Below are 25,851 nucleotides of genomic sequence, written 5' to 3'. Positions count from 1 at the left end.
ATATATCCAGAACCCTTCTGAGTATACTTCTATCAAACTCTTTCTGTTGCCAGTCTCCATCTGATCTGAAACACCAGTTTAACAGCCAGTTTGGTGGTTTTCTAAAACTGTCTTTCTGCGCCACAGGAACCCTTTGAAGTGGGCTCTCTATCCTCTGTCACTTTGTAATTATCAGGGAGGCATTTGACGGCCAAACAGCAGGTGATGCTGCCCCACAGCAAATCCAGCTGGAAGGGAGTGAGACTACAAAGGACGAGAGAGGAGGAATCAGAAAGGAAACAGGTATGTCAGTCCTGTTTATCACACAGGTGGAACGCTGATCAACAAAGTCTGATGAATGAAAAGATGAATGAAATTCATCTGTAGGGATCACTCACACACTCACAGATCATGCATCAGCTGCAGAATCGGAGAGGCAAACAACCAGGCTGCAGAGACCTTAACTAGGCTACAATTACTGTTCTGACAAGGACACACGCAGTACACATTTATGTGGCTTTAATTACTAATTGCTGGGACAACAGAATTTGTAGTCAGTACATGAATACTCAAGGCTCAACCATGTCTTCTAGAAATTACTTTAATAAACAGCCAATTTGCACCAGCAAATAATATACGTCCTGAAGGAAATGCAATGTATTTACATTATTAACATTAACATACTGAGGAAATGTGATGTGATACAAAAACATCCAATTGAATTATCCACACCTGCAATACATTATCTGCCTAAAAGTACAACCACATTATTAACATTTTTATTGTTCTGTTCAAGCGCTTACAGCTGTCAGCTTACGGAAAGATTGCCTGCTTTAAAAGTTACTGACTGTGCACCCAGTCAGTCATGAATCAGCCAAGGTTACCTTTAGCAAGCCTGAAAAATGTTAAAATACTAACATTGTAGTAGCCTTAAATGTAAAGGCCAACAATAATACACTGTGCCAAAGTAATATATTGCTGTAATAGTGATACTGTATAATTTAAACTTACTACTTTACTGTGTTTTATGGACTTGCGTGAAATGTGTGGCACTAAGGCCCTCCGGTGTAAGACATTGTAAACTTTAATTTCATTAAAGACTGACATGTTGGAACGGTACGGCAAGAAAAAATTGGAAGGAGGTTGTGTTTTGCCCTTCTGTTTCTCTGAAATGTCTTTAATATAATTCCCAAGAAAGATGGCTGAAGTCTGGCAGAAATATTGCCTTCATCGAGATCGGATCACTTCTACAAAGCAACTTTAACTTTCCTGTCAAGCTCTATTCAATGTCTGAAAAGCACTTAATGTCTTCAGCAGCGATGTTCCACACTGAGCCAGGCCAGCCCGTGTGACCTCTCACTGTGCCGGTTTTAACAAGGGTTTGTGCTGAACACAGCTCGCATCTTCACGCATCCTATAAAACAACACAACACAACTGAAGTGGAACATTTTAAAAGAGCAGGCTGCCAAATAGCTGCAACTGTTTACAGTGACTCATAAAAAGTCATTCTGATCAGTTTAGAGCTTTTCTTTGGAAATGGTCCTTACACACTTCGTTTTTTGAACAAACTCTGGATTTTCTAGGTAATATTTGTAATGGGTCACTTCTATAATCTTAGGTTTCCAATTTGTAAAAACTAATGTATTTCTGTCTGTTTTGTGAAAACAATTTTACCAACAAACTATATCTATGTGCTACTAACCTCTTTAACAAAGACACCAAGGCAGTGAAGGAAATACTACGTTCCCAACAACTGCCACTGGACTTTTCATGGTGTTTTGTAATTTTATCAACTGATAGATCACACTTTATAAAAGCATCAGAAACAAAGTGTGTGTAAATGCCACATTAAATCATTTTACTGAGTCACACTTTCAAATAAAGACACTGCGTTTTCGTGTTACTTAGCACAGAAGGTAAAAAGATTGGCTGAAGAGCATGATAGGCTGTGCAAAATCCAGCATTTCAAAACCTTATACTGTGACAAAATATATTAACTTATTATCTACCTTTGATGACCAAACAAAACCAAACAAAATAAAATGTAATATTTTGAAACAAGACCAATGATGATATGCTTTACATTTCATGTCAAAAATCTAAACTGAACAATCATGTTTAAGACAGACTAATGGGCATATGAACTACTATTGATTACTTATAAGTATTATTCAGTCCCACCAAATACAACAAGTGCCAAATTTAGCATTTAACAACATGCAACAAAAAGTGAAATGACAATTTAACTCAAAAAATGTAATTAGAGCCTTTCCTCCTGAATTGAATGTTAAAATAAAACGTCCTACCATTCATGCCACTGCACTGTTTTGTCAGCCAAGCAGTGCTACAGCTGCTCAGTGGTGCTGGCATGACAGGTTTAGACCTGCAGGAGGTTTAGGAAGAGGCAGAGAAATCCAGCAACAGGCTTTGGCGCTGGATGAAGGAGGTTGGTTTGTGGCTAACACTTATGTAAAGAGTACATCTCACAGAAGGGAGACGATCCCCAACATGCCGTTGCCCCCCACATTCCAGGAGATGTACTGACAGGGGCTAAAACATCAGTGAATGGCAGATTCCATTTGACGACCCCACAGCTAACCTAATGGCACTGGAGGAGAGCCATAGACTGAGGCTATAGTCTGAGCCTCACTGCAGTAGCACAGGTTGGTCATGTGAGAAATGTACATGTACAGCAGGTGGAGCCGGTATACTTGATCAACACACACATTTTGAAATCATTTATTCAACAACAATATAAATGTAATATTATTCTGTGCCAAAAGTAAGCACACACTTTACCTCAGAAGCTCCTCTTACTCCATTAGCAGACCACTCTTCCATGCACAAATCCTTCAGTTACAAAATGCTTTAGGGCTGTGTTGCACATTATCTTCAAGCACTCTTTGAAATGGTGCAGAATTCATGGTTGAATCAATGCCTGCAAGCTGGCGGTGATGATGCCAGACACTTAAATGTCTAAAACATTTCCTTGTGTCATTAGTTTGACCTTTATCTGTAGGCAATGCTTCAAAGCGGATTAAATGTGCGCTTGTTCAAATTATTGGAAATGTCAACAGTTGCCATTGGATTTTTCATTGTGTTTTGTAATTTTACTAGCTGTTTGTTACATCACACTGTCTTTTACAAAAATAATTGTTCTGAATCCCACATTTAAATAAACAAACACTTGGCTTTCTTGTTACTGTACCCTGCTGAATCCAAAAGTCCCCTCCATGTTTGCAGTTTGTCAGACTAAAGCTCAAAGAGATGAGGACATGAATGTGTTTGACCAGTAAACCTGATCTGAGTCATTCTGAAGTTATTAAAGCGTTCTTATCGGGGAAACAGCAAACTGAAATGCCAGCAAAATGCCACCACTCCTGCTCACTACATTTGGCTCTTAATTCAGCACCTTGAAAAAAAAAGAACATTGTCTCTGCTTCTTCTCTTATTGATCAGTTTTAAATGAGCAGCACAGGAGCACACGTCAGAGGTCAATTTTAAAAGAAAAGGCCGTGAACGGTCAGTTGATCTTTGTGGACTATTAGAGTGACCCACAAAGAGAAGACAGATATAGCGGGTCATATTACACACAGCAAAAGCTCCCTTTAGAGACAAATGTGTGGCTATGATCACAGCTTTAGGTGGATTGACTGAAAGATGAGGGTCACTTTTTTTATGTCCGCCTTGTCGTACTGTCAGTAACCAAGCTAACACATTTCAAATACCTGAAACAAAGCCCCTGCAGTGGGGTCCATTCGCGCATCTCCAGTCAGACTGTGAACAATGTCCAATTAAACGGAACAGGCAGTCTTGGCCCAGATATCAGTTGTCTGTTACCTGGGTACGTGCTGGCTACACCGGAAGCCCTGAAACGCCAGCTGCTGTCCCAAGAGGCTGAATCAACAGAGTGGTCATTTACATGTGGATTGTCTTAATTTACTCTGGAACTGCAGACCAACCCTGCCTTCTTAAGGGCTGTCAGGTGTCTTTTAATTTTTCCAAACGTGCTTTCACCTTTAGCCTTTGCCTTTAGCCAGTTCTGTTAAACTACAGGTAATCAAAGCAACGGGAGTGGTGCTACAGACTTTCTCAGTGGTGAAGTAGAGTTAAACAACTAAACTAACCATGAGAAACAGAGACTTGGAGCAGTGACTGGGCCATGGATTGAAGGCATTTTCAGTTATTAATGATAGTCATCAGTTGGAGCTGAATGGAGTTATTGAGGTAGTTTTAAACTGTCTCAATTTACACCTAAAATCACACTGTTTCTCTGAAACATAATGAGGACCGTAGGCACGATACATTTATTTTTGGATTGAGTGTGACTTACACAAGAGTGTCACTAATGTCCCCCGTGAAGACGATCATTTTAGCTCCAGAATTTGCCTGAGAATTGGCCAGTTGAACTCATGGTGATGTATACTTCAGGGAATTCAGGGAAGAGTTGTTCCAAAACATGTTGTTCAAAAAATGAACTGAACTGAGACAAAGGAGAAATATTGAGATGCAACATTTTAAATAATGACCCTCGCTATATTAACTTTGGACACAGCCCAACTGTTCCTTCTTCCAGCTTTTTATGCTAAGCTAACCACATCCTGTCTCCAGCTGACTACTTCTCTACTCTAGTCTCTAGTCTCACTTCTTCTTCTGCCGTTATTCTCCAGCGCTCATCTGGAATGAAAAATCGATGACCAGGAATGGGAAAATTTGTAAAAATTGCATTCTTCTGCTATGTTTGCCATTGATCCCTCGCTATGACCAACTAGCTTTGTACTTGCTGATGTTTCTGTTGAATTAATCATCAGGTTTTAAACCACTCAGTCAACAATGGAGTCAACTGCTTAAGAAGTTTCGTATACATGTTGTCAAGACTAAATCCATATGTCTCTGAAGATCTTACTCTTACTTTCTCTACTTTTACTTTTCTTACATTTTTATATTTGAGGTTCACAGTACAGACTAATGTATTGTATGTGCAGTTTATTTTCACAAATCCAAGCAAAATCACTGCCAATCAGTGAGAATGGACTTTTCAGCAATGTAGGAGACATGACTTGTGACTAAACACAGTTTCATGTTTGTTGGAAATATGAAAACACCCTGTCATACAGAAAATGTTATTCCAGACTTTTTTATATATGGACTATATGTCCTAAAACATGCCTGGAACCCCACCCCCACTCCCAACAACTAGTTTGCTGGTCCCCACATCCAGTCAGGTTGATAACTTAAAGTAAGTCCAGTATATACCGACTGCTGAACTTGACAGAAACATTTGCTTTTCTTTTTTTCATACTAACTGATCCTGGAAATAAGCAACATTGACAGAATGTGAATGTGAGCTGTTGGTACATTCAGTTTCTCTCTCTCCGTGAGAGTGACAGTGTGATGACAGGCAGCAGGTTTTCAGCTGATCTCCAGCGAGGCGGGAGGATTGCCCTAAGGACGAGGGGGTGGGTATAGAGATAGCAGGGGAGTCAGGGTTAGTAGACCAATCAGCACCAGGGAGCTGTCAGGACCATTGAGCATCAGTGCTCAGAGAGCTGCATAGGGTGATGGGACAGGGAACAGATCAAGAGGGAATTCTCTTCACCAATACTTAGCTAAAAACATTTTTTAAACGACATCCCAAAAGTTTCAACTATCACATGCGAGATGTCATTACTGACAATACCAATGACTATGATATCATACATTCTGAAGTTACAGCCTGATAGTTTACTCCGAAATTTTGCTCATTTCCGGGAACTTCAGAATCTCACAATTGCTTTTTTTTTCAAGAATTTCTTCAAGACATCTCACCACTCATCCAAGTAGCTCTTATGTTCTAAATGACTGGTGGGAAGCTGCGGTTATTATTGTTATTAGGAACCATTTCTACCACCAGAATCTCTCATGAAATGGTCTGTTAACAAGCAGATACTACCTGTAATTGGAGGAATTGGTTCTGATTCTGTTTTCGTTCTCAAATAAATGGCACTCTCATTATCTATTAATGGCCAGAGACTCCAGACTCAAAGTGTGACCAGGGGTGAAACTGTTTTAGGAAAGATGTAAAGACTTTGTTGTAGATTGATGGCACACCATACAGTATCTTGTTTTTTTAGATATACCATTACCATGAACCAGATGACAAAGAACCTACGCAGACATTTGAATAAAATATTTTTTCAAACTCACTAAATGATCTGAAACTGTTCTCCCACTCTGACTGATTTTCATCTCACTAAGGCCAAAGAAATGAGCAGCAGTTGTGTTTTGTCCACCATGCAGTCCACTTTATGAGCTTCTCCTGAGCTGAACGTGACAGCTGAGTGCAAGCAGACACGTGTCAGCTAGCATCGCATTCAGCGGCAGGCAGGGAGTGCCGTCCTCCCACAGCTTAACCCCAAAACGTCACAGCTCCGCTGGCCTGCCGCTGTGAGAGGTGAAGACACGGATCTAAGGAGACGCTTGATGATAATGTGGAAGAACAACGTTAGCAATGACATGCTGTGACATCGTCATCCATCGTCATGGTGTCCTGCGACCATCGGCAGCCTCCAGGGGGAAACATGAGGATGCATGCCGGGAACAACTCGGTCCAGGACACACATGTAGCAGCATGCCCAGCGATCCATTTAAATACTAAGAATCTGGACACAGTTTCTGTAAAACTGGGCCAAATAGAATATATTAAAGTGATGCAAAATAAAGACGAGAATTTTAGTTTTCAGGATAATGTCAGTCAAATCACATTAGAAGCAAACAAAAAAAATCCAACTGACCTGTCTGGACCTAGTGAGAACATGTCTGTCCAATAAATATGTGGATCACAAATGTGCTCACAGGGTGTTATGTCAGAGTGTATATCAAGAAATAGTAAGTACCACCTTAAAACTTAAACAACCAGGGATAGAACTACATAAGCTAAAAACCTAAAAAATTACTGAAAAATATATGGATGTTCAGAATTGCTAGGTTAACCATCAGTAAGGGATAACTGTAAATTGGTGAAAATATCCCAGCAATGAAGGCAATGACGTTGAAAATCAGAATACACCTGAAACAAAGTAAAATGATACCAGAATGAACTTAATATAATATTTACTTCAGGCAGAAAATATTGTAAATAATAATAAATCCACAAAGGAAAAGAGTTTCCTATTTGCCTATTAAATAAATGAATTTGTTGTGAATAAATTCACAACAAATGAAATCTAGGGGCGGCACAGTGGCGAGGTGGTTAGCACTGATGCCTCACAGCGAGAAGGTCCCGGGTTCGAATCCATGGGCCGACTGGGTGGAGTTGTGTGGAGTTTGCATGTTCTCCCTGTGTCTGCGTGGGTTTTCTCCGGGTACCCCGGCTTCCTCCCACCATCCAAAGACATGCTCATTAGGTTGATTGGTGATTCTAAATTGGTCGTAGGTGTGCGTTTGCGTGAGTGTGAATGGTTGTCTGTCTCTCTGTGTTAGCCCTGCGATAGACTGGAGACCTGTCCAGGGTGTACCCCGCCTCTCACCCGATGACAGCTGGGATAGGCTCCAGCAGACCCCGCGTCCCTTGACAGGAATAAGTTACAGAAGATGAAGATGAATGAATGAATGAAATCTAAGATAATCTTCAAGAATTTAAGAAGCCTCTAAATTCATGGAGAGCTTTGAAAAGTACATAACAACTTGTCAAGTTGAGCAACTTTTCAAGTGTCATGTGGTGAGCATGATAGACATATCCAGAATTAAACAAAAAAAATAAATTGGCAGAAATTGCACAAAGGCAAAAGCTCAGCACCCAAATGAGGATTTAAAGTCTAGAATAATGATAAATAACCACTGTCATTTATGTGGCAATCAGGACACAGAAACAAGACCAAAAAAAACAACAACATGTGGAGTTTGATGTGCAAGAACACAGAAGACATGAGGGAAAACACAGTGATTAAACCATCACTGAAGGACTCATCCAGGTAATAGCCTCCTCCGCAGAGGAAGAAAAGCATTTAGCTTGAAGCCACAGGCACAGCGGGGTGAGCAGTGATTTGTTTGGCTGTTAAAGGTTTTGTCTCGCTTGCTGAATAACTTGTGTTTTTTTTTCTCCCTGAAGCATTTTAAATAAAAGAAGAATCAGGGTCTGTCTCGGAACCCAGACAGTGAAGCCGGACAGCTTCAGTTCAGGTTAGGGATTCAAAGAGGAGAAGTGTCATATTTACTGAAGACACATGAATGCTTATGTCCTGCAGTGAGATTCAGCCCTAGAGCTGTTCACATCAGCTTGAAAAGTTAATCTGCTGCTGTCAGACTTTGTCATTAGTTATTTTCTTCAGTCAAAACCAGAAGCCACAAAAACAGGAAAGAGTCACTTTTATCTTCCAAAAACCAGCACGGGCCTGAGTTCAGATAGCCACCAGCTGACATCAAGCTGTCAGAGTACATGTCAGAAATGATCACAAATGAGCAAATTATTAAGACTAAAGTCTTCCGGCATTGCTTTGAGTTAAATGCTAATTTTATCATCCCATCCCACCCTCACAGTGACAATGTTTGCCTTCTTCAATTTAGTTTTGCTAACATTTACTAATTCTCTATGAACACGAGTGCAGCTGAAGGAACTGTCATTTAAATATTTTTGGATTTTGCTCATAAATGAGAGTGTAAACCAACTAGGACTATTTACACAGTGCTAGGTGAAAAGTCACAGAAGTGATTACTACCATTTATCCTGGGGGTGATGGGAATGAGTCCGTACATAAAACATCCACCGTTGTCACCTAACCACAATATGAACCTCATGGTGGTACAGGAGTCAAAGTCGGTGGAACAACTAACCATCCCTAGATTCCTGCTGCCAGACGAAAATGTGAACTGTCATGGTCCACAGAGGATATATCTTAAGGATTCTGGTGACCCACCTGCCTACAACAAAAGGAATCTTGAGTGTCAGTAAATCTCTAGAGGATGCAGCCTTTACATTTTAAACCCTTCCACCTGCCAAACCCAGTATCAGCCTGGCTGAATCTCAGATAACTAATTGCCAATAAGTAGGTCATACAATGGGGTGTGGTGTGTGGTGTTCCTTATGCAGTGCATAAATGGCAGTCAGAATAGAATGTGACACATACCTGGAGCTAAGCAGCTAGCCTCAGCCAAATTTTGAACTAATCAGCATGTCAGAATTTCTTCTTATGGCTTAATATGTAATCAAATCCAAAAACAACTGACAACTAATACAAATTACATTGTTTTTCTTATCTTTTGTGGTCCTATGCACACTATTCTCCATCAACCATATGGTGAATTGCCTGACAGAATCTGAGCCCTGTGCCTCAGTTTCATAATGGTATTTTGCCTCTATGTAGTGGGTTATTGTTGGGAATACAGATGTCAAACACAATATAGCCATCTTGTACAAAACAAGACCTTCGCAATGGTATGTAACATACCCTAGAGACTCATTTCCCTGGAAACAGCCACGTGGAGTAAATTAAAATCAAATGCCAAAGGTTGAATCGTGTACATCTTCCTGTGGGAATTTGTAGTATTTGTGACCAGATAACCTATAGAGAGGTAATTACCCAGTTTGGCACACTTTGGGTTCTTGAGTGTGTGCTTTTAGGTATTTCTATAAACTCTTGGGACAGTTTTCGTTACAAGGTTACTGGATAAGTTCGGTGGCATCTCTGCGCATGATATAATTGCTATCAGGGTGTTTTCTACTATTTGATATATAAGAAATTTTAGGTGAGGATAAAAATTTTAATTTCTCTTTTAGTTCATCGCAAATAAACCAGGCATAGTAACAACCACCATGTTACTGAACTGGAAATCCATTCTCTGAAGTCTTATCTATGCATACAGACCAGGTTCATGCATATTGACCTGATAGTTTTGGAATTATTTCCTATTTATTCTGGGTATGTCTCTTTAGGCCAGCTTAACCTCCCTGCACCCTAGGGCTTAAGAAGTTAATGCTCCCATAAACCATCGTCTATCAGCACCCTCAGGACAAAGTTTTTCATTTTGGATTATTAAACTGTAAGAATAAGAAGAGCTAAAAGCAAAAATCTAATCTGCATCTGTACTTTTACTGTTATTACTTCTGTGCCATTACATTTTCTTCTATACATTTTTCCAACAGTGCAAAGCTACAATGACAATGATACTTTTGTAAAGGACTGGGACACATCTAACCACTGATTTTAACAGTTTATATAATATGCAGGGAAGTAATCTGCTTCTGGTCAGTACCAAAATGATTAATTTACAGAGGGAAAATTAAGAAATAAGTCCCATATTTGATTAAGTTTTATTTTAATTTAATTTAATCCAGATATTGTAAGACCTCATCTTGGCCTCTGGGAAATGGGAATCAACATGTTTTGCTGTTTTGTAATGAATCACCTTATCAAAGATTTATTCTAAATAATTTAGGTCCTGCTCAACTGCAACTCATCATCTGGCAGAACTGAATGCAAAATAGATTCTTCCACCACAGCGACTGGAGCTGCTGACACATTTAGATATGGCGACCAAGCAGCAGAGAAAGAGACGAGCGTGGGAGTTTGGAGGAAACACAAATGAAGCATGAAGTGTGTACAGCGACAGAAGAAGAAGATGGCTTCTCCACTTGAGAGAACCTCCCGAGATGACAGGTCCTCCCTCCTCCTCTGAGCAACTCATTCAGGCACAGAAACATCAGCAGCCCAATAAATGTCAGGTTACCTTCTGCATTCGTCAGTGTTGTTTTACGCTTACTCAACAATCGGCACTCATAACTAACACATTTCCAAACATGTCAAAGACAATGGGTGGGACGCCTAGACCAGCCATGAAAAAACTCTCTATCAGAATGATTAACAAACTACCTCCATAAAAAGAAGCCTCTAAGCTAAGGAGATATCATAAAGATTTTGGCAGTTATAGGCTACATTTGCATTTAGTGCTGAAGGTGAGTGAAATGTTTTTGTCCTTCCATTTGGCACAGTTAAGTATGCTCTAGTTTTCCATTTCATTCTTTCTTTAGATGCCTATGCAGCGGATTGTCCAGGTCAATTACAGAGTCATATCCAAATATTCAAACAGATTCATATTTGTTATATTTTTGGTAAAAATCTAAGAAAATTACAGTCCGGCATACAAATATGAATATTCACAGAGCTGTTCTATTTTTTAACAGCTGGAGTTGATGTGGCTGTGTAGGTTGGTGGGGATTTAAGTTTTACTGCATACATGAGGTAGATTATCATATAATAATTTAATTAAATATGCTTTCCATAACCATATAAAATAAAAATAAAAAATGTTCCTGTAACTAATCACTAACTATAAAAACCTAAAACCTAAAACACCTAAACCTAAAAAACTAATGAGAATTTTCGAGAATTTTCGAGTAGTCTGTAATTGTCGTACAATGTAAATGTCTCCTGGTCTCCCTATTGATCAAAACACAGCTCATGTTTCCAGCTTCAAAAGGCAGATCTCAAACTAAGCGCCAACATTAGGATGTTAACCTGATTAAGATGACAATGCTAACATAGTCATGCTAAAAGGGCATATTTGTGTACCTTCTTGGTTTTTAGTAAACTTGCTAATCAACACAAGACACCAAGTACAGGTGAGGCTGGGTGGGACTGTTTAATAATGAGTTGCTAATGCTATTTACGTGTCTGATAAGGACACCAAAAAAACAAAGAACCACGGGCAATGAAGGCCCTAATGTCACCTCACACCGCATGTGTCTGGTCCAAACAGTTGCACTTGAACATACCACAAGGACCACAGCCAAAGGCCAGCTTGCACATGTGCTCTGTGTATGTCCGAAACAAAATAACTCTTCATGCCAGCAGGTGGTAGTGGTCTGTATTCATCATTCAAAAGGGGAAACCGGAAGAGTCCACTATTTGCTAGGAAGCCAGGAAGTTAGGAAGAACTAGAAACCTCTGCACTGAGCTGGCCTCTCCTGAATGATGCTGATCAGTAAGTCAGCAGTTTTTTTTTTTTTTTATTGAAATAATCATGCACTTGTAAAACTGTTTTTGTATTAAATATTTAGATGTGAAAATGTAAAACGAGAAGAGCCTTCTCTGTGTGCCCTTTGAACTATGTTGCTTTGTTTCAACCATAGACTGTATATAAATATGGACAATGCATCCCCACTTCTTTATATTGGCCAGACTGAAGCCAGTTTCCCAGGGATATGGGCGATGCCATCTTGTGAGTTTGGAGCCTGGGCAGTATGGTCCGAGAGTGGAGCCATGCAGATTTGCGTTATCGAAGACCAGCCCCCACTTCGACCAGACTCACTCGCATTTTCGTTTGCTTAATACTGCGCTCTGCTCTACATCCACCCGTTACAAAGAAATGTTGGACTATACACTGTACTTATTTATTTATTCATTTTTTCACAGCCCTACGAGAATGCTTCACAGAGTGGTTGGCATGGCAACTTGTAGTCATCATGATGTCACATGTTTCTATAGCGTCAAATAACTAAGTAAGTAAGTAGCACTTGATTTGGTTTCGCTTTTGAGGAGCTGTTCTGTCATCCATCTCTATACAGTCTATGGTTTCATCTTTGTTGTTCTCCTCTCTTCTCTTTTTCTGTCACTACCCGGCCAGCCTCAAGCAGTTGGGTTCTGCTCAAGGTTTCCTTCTGTTAAAAGGAAATTTTTCCTTGCCACAGTAACCTTGGTTTTTGCCCTGGGGGTTTAAGGCTCTAGTTTCTGAAAAGCTGAATTGTTATTGCCGCTATATAAATCATAGTGATGTACCTTCCTGTTAAATTCAACACTGTTACAGTTGTGTTTTACATCCTCCTGCTGAATCTACTATATTAACATCCCCACTGACTGGAAACACACATACACTCACCAGATCTATGAAACGAAAAGCAAATGGATTGGTTGCTAGTGATGAATGAGCTGCAGCAGGTCTGACATTCACAGGGACGAGAGACAAAGCATATTCAGCTCCCACAGGAGTGGAGGAGGAGAGGAAGAGTCAAGTTCACTGATATTCTTCTCTTAAATGGACTAAAGAAGGAAGAGGATGAGAAAGATGCCGAGCTCTTTCATAAGTTGCTTTTTAAAACAAACAATGGGAACCGAGTTGGATTTGCCAGCCGTTGTTTTTTCTTTTTTTCTTTTAAATATAAATAAATATAAAAACGAGCCAGTCTTTTGAACATCTCTTTGAAAGGAACGAATCCACAAGTTCCGTCTCCCTTCAAATAGCTATAAATCCCATCTCTAATTTGCAAGTTAAACTATCTCGATAAGTGTTACACATAAAACTTGACTAAACTTTAAAGCCACTCTAGAATCCACTTAAATTCTTGCTTGTATTGCAAACTAACTACATTTCCAGAAGCTAAAATGTCATCTTTTAATATGAGTTTTATTGAAGAGGATAGGATACTTTTTACAGCGTGTTCAATCCAGCAGCTCAAACGGTTTGAGGCTGCAGAAGTGTGTTAGAGGATATGGCTGACGGGGAAACCATCCTGAAACTGAGCTGCCGGGAGCAACTGGAGGTGCAGTTGCCAAAAGAGAAAAAAAAACATTCTGTTGCCATACATTTCAGAGTTGGCTTACAATGTGTGAACGTTTTACTCCTCACTTGGACAGAGGTGTGCTGAGGACATTCTTCAAAATCCCAAAGACAAAAGACAACTAAAATCAACAGCACTGAGAGGGCAGATGAGAGACTGAGTGAGTAATGTTATTTTTGTCACGTAAAAAAAGTAAAAAACTACAAAAATAACTAAAAGTAGTGGTGGTGATACAAGTAATTGCCTCTGCATGGCTAGTTGTTTCCCAGATCTAGTGTTATTCTGTTTATGCATTTTTTCACTGTGTTTTAGTCGAACAGTCTGGTAATATATTTTATCTTTTTGTACAAAGATACAGCTGACACACTGGGTTTGAAACCGTCACCTCCGCAAACTGGGCCTCTTGCTTGTTTGTAATGCAGTGCAATAATGGTTGTGCTACGAAGACAACTAAAAGGCACAGAGGTATTTATTGCCTCAGTTGACTACAATTACCACACACTGATTGGATATTCACATAAAAAGCAAATTTTCCCATTAATCATATAATGTAGTGTTGCGCTACATTATATGATGTTGTACTGGATGATATAAAACTGTCACTCTGGCCCAAGCACCACACCTCTGTTCACCGTGTACAAGTGAAGAGTGTAAGTGACTTTTCAGCACTGCAGGTCATATTGTATACAAGAAGAAGACTGTTTTTCATTTCTTCTATGAACCTAATGGAATTAAATTAAGGAGTGAAGTGTATGCCCACTACTGCAACTGAGAGATTAAAATATATATTAAACATACATTATTAAAAACACATTTTACTGATTTTAACCTGTATGGGAACCTCACTCATATAAATAAGTCAAAACAGGTATGTTTTGAAGCAGCTTTAGACAGACCCTGTGAATAGCGATCAGTATATAGGCCAATAGCACTTCGGCTACAAAAATGTCAATCAGTGCACCCCTATAAAAAAATAAAAATAAAATTGATCCTTGTAGACATCCCAGCATACAGCTACAAATCTGTAATGACACGTCATATTTTGCTAACCCTTTCATTCATTCATCTTCTGTACCCGCTTAGTCCGGTTAAGGGTCGCGGGGGTCTGCTGGAGCCTATCCCAGCTGTCACCGGGCAAGAGGCGGGGGTACACCCTGGACAGGTCGCCAGTCCATCGCAGATTTTGCTAACCCTAAATTTTAAAAATAATAAAATACATGTTTTTCATGTATTCATGATTTTTAAGGAAATATTCCTCAAATACGCCTACAATCTGATTTTCTTACACCTTATAAGAGCTGAAATATTCCACTCTAGTATACAATAGGGAGATATCTTTAAAAAGTGACTTTAATCAAATATTTTTCCACTAAGTGCAACACCTACAAGTGGTAATCATATGCTCTAATTTGTAAAATCACTCGATTTCATTTCTTGCCAAATGACTCACTGTGCTCCTTGTCATTTTGAAATCCAACACATGGCAGTGAAGAGGGAATCATTTCTTCTTCTTTGCGTGTAAGTGATTTTTTTGTGTAAATTAATATGAATATGTCTAAATATCAGTCACTGTGTTCCATCGTGACGAATCAACACTTGTGGATATGAAACCTATGATGACCTCTGACCTTTGTCACTGCTCTGCTGATCATGCATAATCTATCTGCAGAGGTCACTCCTCTGGCGTGTGAAATTTCAGCGTATTACCTGAGATCCACTCTGAGCGTTTTATTCCCACATGGATCAGATTTCTCAACTGATGACTGAAGTGTCTTTACACTGCCACTGTAGAGGTCTGAACAAATTACAGCTAAAATCTATATATCAAAACTATATATTCTGTTTACAATGAAGGAACAGAAGCATGGCCATGGGAAGCCTCAAGTTCGTTGAAACAAGTCAGAGAAGAGTCTCAGGTCTTTGGACAGACAACTGATTCAAGCTTCCAGTAGCTTAAGAAAGGTTTTGTGTCATGAGTCAGATCAGATCGATTCTGGTGAGTTTTGTCTGTGTGGTTCATGTTCATTTAACTCATGTCTTCAGGTTTTGAGTTGAAAAAACAATCAGGGAGGAAGAGTGGTTGGTTTTGGTGGATCCGCTCTAAACGGCCTGAATAAGTTAAATTTCTGAGATGTGAGTTGAATCTATCTGGAGTTTAGGTAAACTTTACAGCTTTCCATCAGTTGTCAAGATGAGAAATCTAAATAGAAACAAAAACATTAGTGCTCTCAACTTGATATGCAAACGATATGAATATAATTTTGATCTTAACTTGGAAATGTGAGTTGAAATGGTGAGTTCATTTGACAAGATAAAATGAGTTTTCTTCAATGGATAATGTAACCTAATAAACTGTTTTAACTCATAGTAAGTTGAACAATAAATGACCATTAGTTATAACTGTGTTGAAACACAGGTTTTCTGTTTTCAGGTTGAGTTTACTCACATTTTTAAGGCAGCAGTTGAACTTTCGTTTCTAGGTTTTACTGAATAGAAATGTTTTACAGTGCAAGTCATGTTTCAAGTCACTGAATGTTAGAGGTCTCAAGATAAACCTCAGAGAGGAGGCTACCAATAGGAACACTTCCCACCTCAATCAGTTGTTTTTACATTTGTATGCCTTTCATTTGTACACTATCACAGCACTGGGTAAGTATCACCTTCCATTACACACATGACATCTGTCTGGTTGTAGTCTGGCAGTTTTCCGAATGGTTTATTAAAAAACTGGATGGATTACAAATTGAGGCCATCAAAATATGAAGCACAAAAGGCTTAATTAACACTGACAATAATCAGGACAATAGCTTCAGACAGCTTAATGAGGTCCTTATTATCAGCCACACTAATGAATTGCTGCTACAATGAGCAAATTCCCCCGATTAAATTCCATTATCCACCCTCTCCTCTGTTTTCCTTCCTCTCGCAAAGAAATTTCATTTGTTATCCAACAACAGAATGATCAGGTGATCGGGGCAGAATACCCGACAGACGCCTCAAGTGTGCATTTGTTCTAATAGGTGGTGAAGCGGTTTCACCCTCATGTTCATGCTTTAAGATGTTAATGTGAGGTGAGGCTGCTAAATGGATGCAATGTTCCTGCTCAGACTGAGATATTGAGGTCACTCTGGCAGGTGATGAGACATGTATGCTTATCTCTCTGTAATTGGCTCTAGGAGGCTGAACACAGACCTGGAGTTACATCGCCTGTTATTGGTTACTATCAGTAAATTTAAGTAGACAACTGATAAAAGGTCACTGTGCTGACCAAATCTTATATGTACAATAGACTGATCACGGACAGCACACATCATCACCTAGACAGGGCAGCTGTGGCTCAGTAGGTTGTCCACAAACCAGAAGGTTGGAGGTTTGATCCACGGTACATCACCATACACCAAGACACATTTGGGAATGTGAGCGTGCTCCACAGACTGTAGGAAATGCCATGACGCCAAGTCAAAGCATGTGGAGCTCCCCTTGGTGACTGGTCATAAGCTCCACCCCCTCTATGTTAGTGAAAGGTACTTTCTAAAACAAATACATTTTTTTTCAATGATGGTTTCTGTCATTTTATGTAGTTAATATAATACTGACGCATGTTCAAGTGTCATTTTTCTGAGACATTTTGTTGTAATTAATTCTTTGATGCTGTAGAAACTAGGGGGTGTACCAACCATTCGACTAGTTGACTTCTCTCCTATGTCATGACGTTTTAAGCAGGAAGTCGACTAGTTAATGACCACATGATAATAACAACACTGACGCCTCCAAGAAGACAGGTGAGGAGCCCAGTGGGTCATTGCAGAAAACTAGCAGTGATTCATCAAGTGTGTGGAAATACTCAAGATGAAGCCCATTTACAGCTGCCATTGACAACCGCTCCGTGATGTGGTCCCTTGTATAGTGTAGTGGACATTATGCAGCGTATAATCCAACATTTCCTTGTAACTGGTGGAGGTAGAGCAGTGTGCAGTATTAATCAAATGCAAGTGAGTCCAGTGGAAATATGGGTGGGTCATCGATAATGCTGCTCCACTCTCGCACAGTACAGCACAGACTCTGGTTCCAGACTCGCAAAATGGCACCGCCTGTATGCCCAGGATGGTATAGCATCAGTGTGGCTATTGGGAGGAAGTGGAGACGCGTTACTACAGCTCATGGTGTGCTTGTGTGAATGATGTGTCGTTGTGAAGGTAAAGAACTTTGCATCCCAATAGGTAGAAAAGTGCTCTATACATACAAGAAATTTTACCTAGCTAAAGCTAAAGCTGTCTGATACAACTGTTCTGAAATAAATCATTCCTTCCTGAAGGTTAAAATTTTTAGTCTAAACTGCTTTAGAGAGGTGGCAATTTGACATGAATACTTGAACCTGAATACGCTGGAGCATGTAGTTTGCAGTTATACTGAGAGGTGAAATACTTGACCAGTTTATTCTGTGATTTTATGATTCATGTGGCAGCTATAACTATAGCACATTTATATCACTCAACAGAAACCAGTGCAGTTCAGTTCAAGGTATGGTTTACAGCAGGATTATTGTGTTAGAAGGCATCTATTAGATTTACCAAATAAACTGGATGTTCTGTGAGTACTGTGGCTAAACAGAAGACGTAATGTGTCTGTGGTTGTTCTATGCAATGAGGGAATCAGATTGAAGAACAGTTGGAGATCTTGTATTGAAAGGTGGAGCTTCTGGTCAACTGGGAACTCAAACATAGTGAGGCTGTGATCACTTCTTTTTTTATAATTTTTTTCTGTTGAAGGAGGCAGTCGTGATGCTGGAGACTCGGCTCTTCTGTCCCTTCTGACGGTTCATATGGAACGATGCACGAAGGTTCCATCTGTTTTCATTCCTCCTTCTGTTATTTTCTCGCCTCTTTTCATTTTTTTTTTAGTTTGTGTTTTTGGCTGATCCAGCAGCAAGCTCATAAACAGAGACTCTGTGGTTCCGTCTCACCCACGCAGTGATGGAAATATAGCGCAGCAGCGTGAGTGACTGTCGCAGCAGAGTGTCCTCCTGAAGACAAGTCTGTGCTCAGACTGTGTTATACTGTGTGAAGGGGATGCGCAAATATTATGCAAATGCACTGAGAGCATATCACAGTTTCGGATGAAGTATCTAACCTCTGACATACTCAGTGAAGCTTCTGGAGAGGCGGAAGTGTGTTTTGTTAACAGCAAAACTCCTTCCAATAAACACAGGACAGATTTGCCCAATTTTATTGTCACTGGAACTCCAAATGTCATATTTATCCTCATGGTTGTTCAAAAGGAAAGATTACAGAATCATTCAATCATCTGAAAGGTTCATCTTCTTGAGAGCATGAAAGGGATTAAGATATGTCATGACATTCTTACCAGCAACACTGAGCAGCTGTTGGAGTTATAGTTATATGGTTATTGAACAAAGTAGTGTACTAGAAATGTCATGTAGTAGCAAAATTAGACCTGTCACAATCACATTTTTGAATTCTTACCATGTATTGACCAAAGTGATAGACAAGTGGCCAAATAAATCTAGCATTAAAGGTGTAATTCTTTAAATGGTTTGCAAGAATGGTTTAATACCTTTCTCTGTATATTTCTGTTTAATAGCCCTGAGATACTGAAGTATGAAACAAGTAATGCGCTAGTTTGTAACCACACGGTATTGGTGTATCACTAATTCTGACTCAAATATTAGTTAGACCCATTTAGAACTAGCGACTACTAACCTAATCCAAATCCTAAATGTTTGTTCTTGGTAAAACTTTCTTTCTTTCTCATGGCACATAGACATACTGTAGAAGCAGCAGTGTCTACAGCACCATCGCCAGACACTGTTAAAGCACAGAAACCATCCAACAACCAACTTCCATGAATAAGCAGCAGGAGGCAGGCCTCCAATCAGAGAAAAAAAAACAAAAAAAAAACAAAAAACAAGACAGTGCCCAATTTTAGACTAAGAACAAACTCAAACAAACTCAACAATCCAGCTCTTCAAAGGTTGTTTGTCAAGACAATCAGCCATCATCTGTGAAGGTTCTCACACATCCAGGTTGTGGTATATCAAAAAAACAATGCTGAAACCAACTCGTAGGGTTTCTTGAAGATGTTTTGCCACTTATCCAAGTAGCTTCTTCAGTTTAAACAAGAGAGTCGGTGGAGAGTTGGGGTTTAAATTGAAACATCTGTGGGTGTTGTCCACTTGGAACTCGCATGACTTGGGTCTGTTACAGCTACTCAACTTTAATTGGAGGAATCTGTTTTAATCCTGCTTTCCTTCCCCAAGTATAATGGCTGAACAGATTGTTGTGCAATGCTTTCTGTGTGATGCTAGATTTTCTTCCTCCTTAGCTGCTGCATTGACTAACAGGCTAACCTTGTGGTATAAAGTGGTATTAATTGAGGGAAAGGGCCACCACTAGCGAGTTAGTATGTTAACTTCCACAGATATCTCTACAAGACCAAAAGACACTCGTTTTTGCAATTTCTTTACATTCTTGATTTCAATTCAGTTCAATTCAATTTTATTTATATAGCGTCAATAACAATACAAATCGTCTCAAGACGCTTTACAAAACCCGGCCTGAAACCCCCAGAGCAAGCCTGAAGGTGACGGTGGCAAGGAAAAACTCCCTTTTAACAGGAACAAACCTTGAGCAGAACCCAGCTCATATGGAGGGACCCATCTGCCTAAGGACAGCCGGGTACAGACAGAAGAAAGAGAGAAGAGAACAGCAGGAGGAACAAGATAAACATACATCTGTCATATCTGACTAAAGCGTACACGTGGAATCTTATGATACAAACTGAATGATGTTACATGACAGTTTGAAAATGTAAGAGGAATCATAGGCAGGTTGGAGAATTGTTCATTCAGGTAGGAGTGGGTAACTGCAGGAGGCCATGAAGACTGGGCAAGTTGATGAGACCACGACAACAGATGTAGTATGGAGCTCCACAGGAAACACGCAACTCCAGGTCTTCAGTTTATTTACTGAATACTTCCTCCATTATTGTGGCAAAGAGGGATGACACCAGATATCCCTACAGGGATTCGGTTGTATTTACGGTATTTTCATTTGGAAAAATGGTGCATGAAGCCGCTTTAACGTCCTTTTTGGTATTGCTATTAACTTGTGACCTTTATCTAGATACAGTACCTGGATACTGGGTCATTACTAGCGTGGTGCTCTCTGGAATGAGGTCTCCAGTGTTTTTTCCCACAGCTGAACTAATGTACTGTTATTACTAGTTTATAGAGAGAGACAGGTCATTGTCATGGTTTTTCCTTTATTTTGGGATCCAGTGATCAGATTGCAGGTCAATGCCCGGTATGCATGGGGTATCAGTGAGATGTCTATTATAGCACGTCAACTGGGAATATTCTCAACTAAAACCAGCTCCTCCAATCAGTGGATGTGGTTTGTCAGACTCCTGACTGCAGCTGAAGGTTGTGACAGCGCTGGTGAGGAAACCTCTGCGTCAGCACATTTAGGCTATTCCTATCACCCCTCCTCCCTCTCCTCTCCCCCGGAGGCATCTCCTGCTAATTTTAGATAAGTGATGTTGGTGGGTCTTTCTGTCCTCATTAGGCTGGTTGGGCTCTAACACATACACATGCATCATACAGCTCATCATTAATTTAACACAGTGGAATTTGTTCACTGCTACGCACAGCAACACACCACCTTCAGAGGCAGTTTGTCTGCACGCGCTGCAGAGAAGTCAACAGCTGGAGTAAACTTCTTATGTCAACACAATCCGAGGAACATCCTTCTGAACACATTATCTATGATGCATTCAGCTCGGAGGAAGGATGAAACTAATGGAGAACAAAAGACTGTTCTCCGCCACTATTAGGTTAACGGTTAAATAATTTAATGGTTTGACTGTTTAAGCTTCTCTTGGCCTGCAGTAGTAGTGAGATCTGCTCAGGTTAAACCCACAAAGGGGGTATGACTATAAACATAAAACAACTATGATACATTTTCTATTCACAAATACATGATGAGACAAAACATTATGACCATGACAAATGAAGCAAATCAGTTAAGCTTGCAGCAATGGCACATGTCAAGGTTTAGGACTTTTCACAATAAGTGAATAATAAATTGTTTGTCTTGAGAAATTGAGAAACGAAGCAACTTTGAATAGGACCACATCCTCACAGCCAGGTGATCTGCATGCAACATCTCCAAAACAGCAAGGCTTGTTGGGATCAGCAGTGATGACTACCTTGGACCACAGACTGACAACAGGTCAGCAAATGGGTGTCAGGCATGACAATTGTTTCTTCATACTTATTTAGTGTACCATAGTGGACTACTGCAGATGCCACAACTGCATTGTCAGATACACTGATCAGCCACAACATTATGACCACTGACAGGAGAAGTAAATAACATTAACCATCTTGTGACAATTCAGTGTTCTGCTGGGAAACATTTGGACCTGGCATTCGTGTGGATGTTACTTAGACATGTAGCACCCACCTAGACCAGACCAGGCACCCCCACCCCATAGCAATGACACTCTTTGATGGCAGCAGCCATCCCCAGCAGGATGCAGCCTGACACAGACACGCACACAAAAACGCTTTAGGAACAACTAAAAAAACATGAAAAACAGCACAAGGTGTTGACCTGGCCTCCAAATTCACTAGATCCCAAACTGATCAAGTGTCTGTGGGATGATCCACAGAGGCCCCTCCCCTCAACACATAGGACCCAAAGGCCCCCACTAACAACATTCTGTTTTCAGACACCACAGGACACACTCAGAAGGCCCATGTCCATTCTCTGATGAGTCACAACTGTTTTGGAGGCACAAGGGAGACCTAGACAGTAATAGGAAGGTGGTCATAATGTTATGCCTGATCGGTCTTGTATGACAACTTCTACAATGTGTTCCAAGACAGTGATCAAAAATGGTGCATCAAGGAAATTTACCCATACATTTAAACTGTCTGCTTCCTGTGACGGGTTCACAGCCAAGTCATTCATTATATTTTTCCCCTGACACTTCCTTGGCTATAGCCTGGAAACCAGACTCGCCATGTCAGTCAAATCGTTTAAGAAGGCTTTATGTAATGATGGACAGAAAAACAACAGCAACATAGTTATCTGAGCCCTGTTGAGTTAAATTTGTTTAAAACAAGATGGCTCTGATTGATTGTAAGACTATCCACTTGCATTCTGAGGTATTTTATTTCTCTGTATCAGTTGAAACAGCCATAATGAAATCCACATTGTGTGTTATCGGACTCATATTTTGATAAGAATTTAGTCTGGCCAGACCACACTATCTTGGCTGAGGCACAGCAATAATTTAAATAATTTCATTATCAAATCTGACATGGTGACCGTCTTTTCAGACGTAAACGTTGTCTTAATGGGAAATCTGGTCCTTCACCCTCAAGGAAAAATCCAGAATATGCCAAAAAACATTCTGTTTTTCATAACATGTCTCCTACTTCATAAATGAAAATCAGTTTTCGAAAGCAAAGTTTCATAATGGACAGGCTCGAAAACTAGTTGTGACACTACAGAACAAACTTGTATATCAAAGCATTGAACAGAGATTTTAGCACAGAGAAAACTTCAACCTTCAGCAGATAAATGGCTCTTAGATCATTCTGCACATTTTCGTTCCAAAATAACAGTGATCAAACCACATTTCTGGGGAAAAGATTCAACAAAATATGGTACTGAGACTCAGGTTATCTACTGACACTTCAGAAGTTGTGCCCAAATTGTCTGATACATCTGCTCTACATCTTGAACATCATTGTCTGTATAACATATTTACTGTACTATTACCCCTCACTGTGCTTTCCAACCTATGTCCACAGTCACATAGTTTGCATTTACTTATGTCGCATTTGAGCAGCTTCAGGTTTTTTGACTAATATTTCTTCAAACTCTGCACGCCTGCAGCTTCTCAGGCCAACACGACGTTTATACAGGCTGTGAAAATGGGCAGCAGTAAGTGATCAAACACTTATCTGTCTGTTCTGCTTTAAAACTGCAGTCCCACACGCATCCTAATTTCCTCCAAGAGAAACAAGGAAATTGTTGTAAAGATAATGACACGCTGATAAAGGTTAGGAAAGGAGGTACCTAACAGTCTAACAAATGAGGAATCTATGGAATTAGGCATAGCTGCTTATCTTAGTTTGAAATGATTTAATAATCAGGACAAAATCTTATTTTAGATAATATAAGACAAGATTTTTGTCTAGATGTCGACATGTTCCATGTTCCCAACTAGTTTACCATTAATAAGGTTCTCCCATCAAAATATTCTGCCTCTCTACAAGTATATACGCTTAGTTTGTGCAGTTATCCTGACATCTTCTGGACTTCTGCACAACTCCTGCAGAGGGTGTTAGCCTCAACTTGGGTTATTAAATCCAAACAAGTGGCCAAACACAGGCTTTTTTGAAGATGGACTAGAAGATAAATCTAGCATCCATGCTGTACCTTGGCCAGGTTCTGTGCCTGCTGTTATGTTTGAGTTTACCAACTAACAATATGTGGGACTCGGGTACCACAGTTTTCAAAGTCAAAAGTCAAAGTCAAAGTCAGCTTTATTGTCAATTCTGACATGTGCAACACATAACAGGATTGAAATTACTTTCCTCAAAGGCCTACGGTGCAGCAACTTAAACACAAAATGCACAAATACAAAATGTAAAAATATAAGATATATATATATCTATGTATCTATATATACATACATATACACACCCATATACATATACACATATATACTACACGCATACATACCTAAATAAAAAAATAGAATAAAATAGAATGAGCTCTATTTTTTTGCTCTATTACTCAAGGTTTAGCTTAACCATGTTACACCTGCTATGTGAGTCTAGCCCAGCAAGCCTGTGTTTGTAGTCTTATTCCAATTTGTCAGAGAGACACAACACCAGTCCTGATACAGTGTTTAAAATGACTGTGAAAATAATTTCATCACAAGTAAAATAATGCTATTAAACTTAAGCATTTAGCCATGGAAAACCTGATACATGGTAAATGGCCTTGCTTTTATATAGCGCTTTTCTACCTATTGGTACTCAAAGCGCTTTACAGTCACAGACACATCTACCCATTCGCTCACACAAGCACACACACATTCACACACCAGTGCCACGCGCTGGGAGCAACTGGGGGTTCAGTGTCTTGCTCAGGGACACTTCGGCATGTGGCACATTCCGGGAATCGAACCGCTAACGTGGACAACCCGCGCTACCTACTGAGCCACAGCCGCCCCGCTTACATCAGATAAACATCAGCCACTGCCACTGGTGAACATTTGCCAATAGGCCAATGGTAATCAATCAATGCATGGCCAATGAATCGGTACGTCTCTGCTGTTTCTGGTTGTTTGCCATTCATCATGACAATTGCTACAAACCAGATGTCAACCAAAGTTGAGTCACAGTTGGAGTACTGCAATAAGCACAACATATCAAAATGCAAACAAATTCAAGGAAACACATCAGTGTTCTCTTACCTTAAACAGGCGCAGGATGTTGGCCACCATTATTGACACAGAGCTGGCCGATGCCCCGATGACACCCACCACTTTATCTGGCTTGGCAAAGATGGGCGGGTCTCCATTAGCACAGCGGACATCAGAGCCATCTCTCTCAATGAGCGCCTGGACAAAGGTGAGCGACTGCTCCAGGGCGTAGGTGTCACGTGAACACGTGTCCAGGATGCGTGCTCCGAGTGTCACGTTGGGCAGCAGCTCTGGGTCCTTGTTGATGAGGTCGATGGCAAACAGCATAGCCTCCAGTCGATGGATACCTTTCTCCTTCTTAAGCTCACCACAGGGAACACCCCTCTCGCCACGAGAATGCACAGGGAACAAGCCGCCAAGGATGATGTCGCCATCAAGACGGATGGAATGGGCATACTCCTGCAGAGGCTGCTGGCCGTCTGTTAACACAAGGGGCTTCTGGGAGGTGGTGCCTAGGAGCAAGCAGCTCTTCAGCACAAGCAGTGAGAACAAGCAGTGGCTGGAGGTCAGGGTCTTAAAACCGGTTGCCATCTTGTGGTCAGTAGAACTACAGGAAAACAGAGCAGTAATATTGCACACTCAGCTGGCAGGTGGCTGTGAAGGCTATGAAGGTAGTGTGGCGAGGGCAGGATGAGCCAGAACATGAAGTCCAGGGCACCGCCGACCACGGTGGGCAGTTCAACCTACGAGCACCGACCCTGAGGTTTTCCTGTGGTACAGTTTCATGTGGTGAGCATACCTGTGTGAGGCAGAACTTCAGAGTCTCTACTGCTTCAGTATCACATTATCCCAAAAAACCTGGTGAAGATACAGA

General features: G+C 40.4%; 1 protein-coding gene across 1 annotated transcript in view; it reads right to left on the bottom strand.

Annotated features, from left to right (window-relative positions):
- The window catches only part of LOC311495063 (metabotropic glutamate receptor 8-like), a 121,605-nt gene extending 95,926 nt beyond the window's left edge, over window positions 1–25,679 (bottom strand). Inside the window, exon 1 of the mRNA XM_084554374.1 lies at window positions 25,029–25,679. Coding sequence (XP_084410500.1) covers window positions 25,029–25,568 — 540 coding nt within the window. The 5' untranslated portion in view covers window positions 25,569–25,679. The remainder of the gene's footprint in view (window positions 1–25,028) is intronic.
- Between the last annotated feature and the right edge of the window lie 172 nt (window positions 25,680–25,851).

Source organism: Chelon labrosus (genome assembly GCF_963514085.1).
Source record: "Chelon labrosus genome assembly, chromosome: 11".
In the NCBI taxonomy this organism is placed as follows: domain Eukaryota; kingdom Metazoa; phylum Chordata; class Actinopteri; order Mugiliformes; family Mugilidae; genus Chelon; species Chelon labrosus.
The sequence above is the reverse complement of the archived record's forward strand: the minus strand, read 5'-3'. Positions and strand labels throughout refer to the sequence as shown.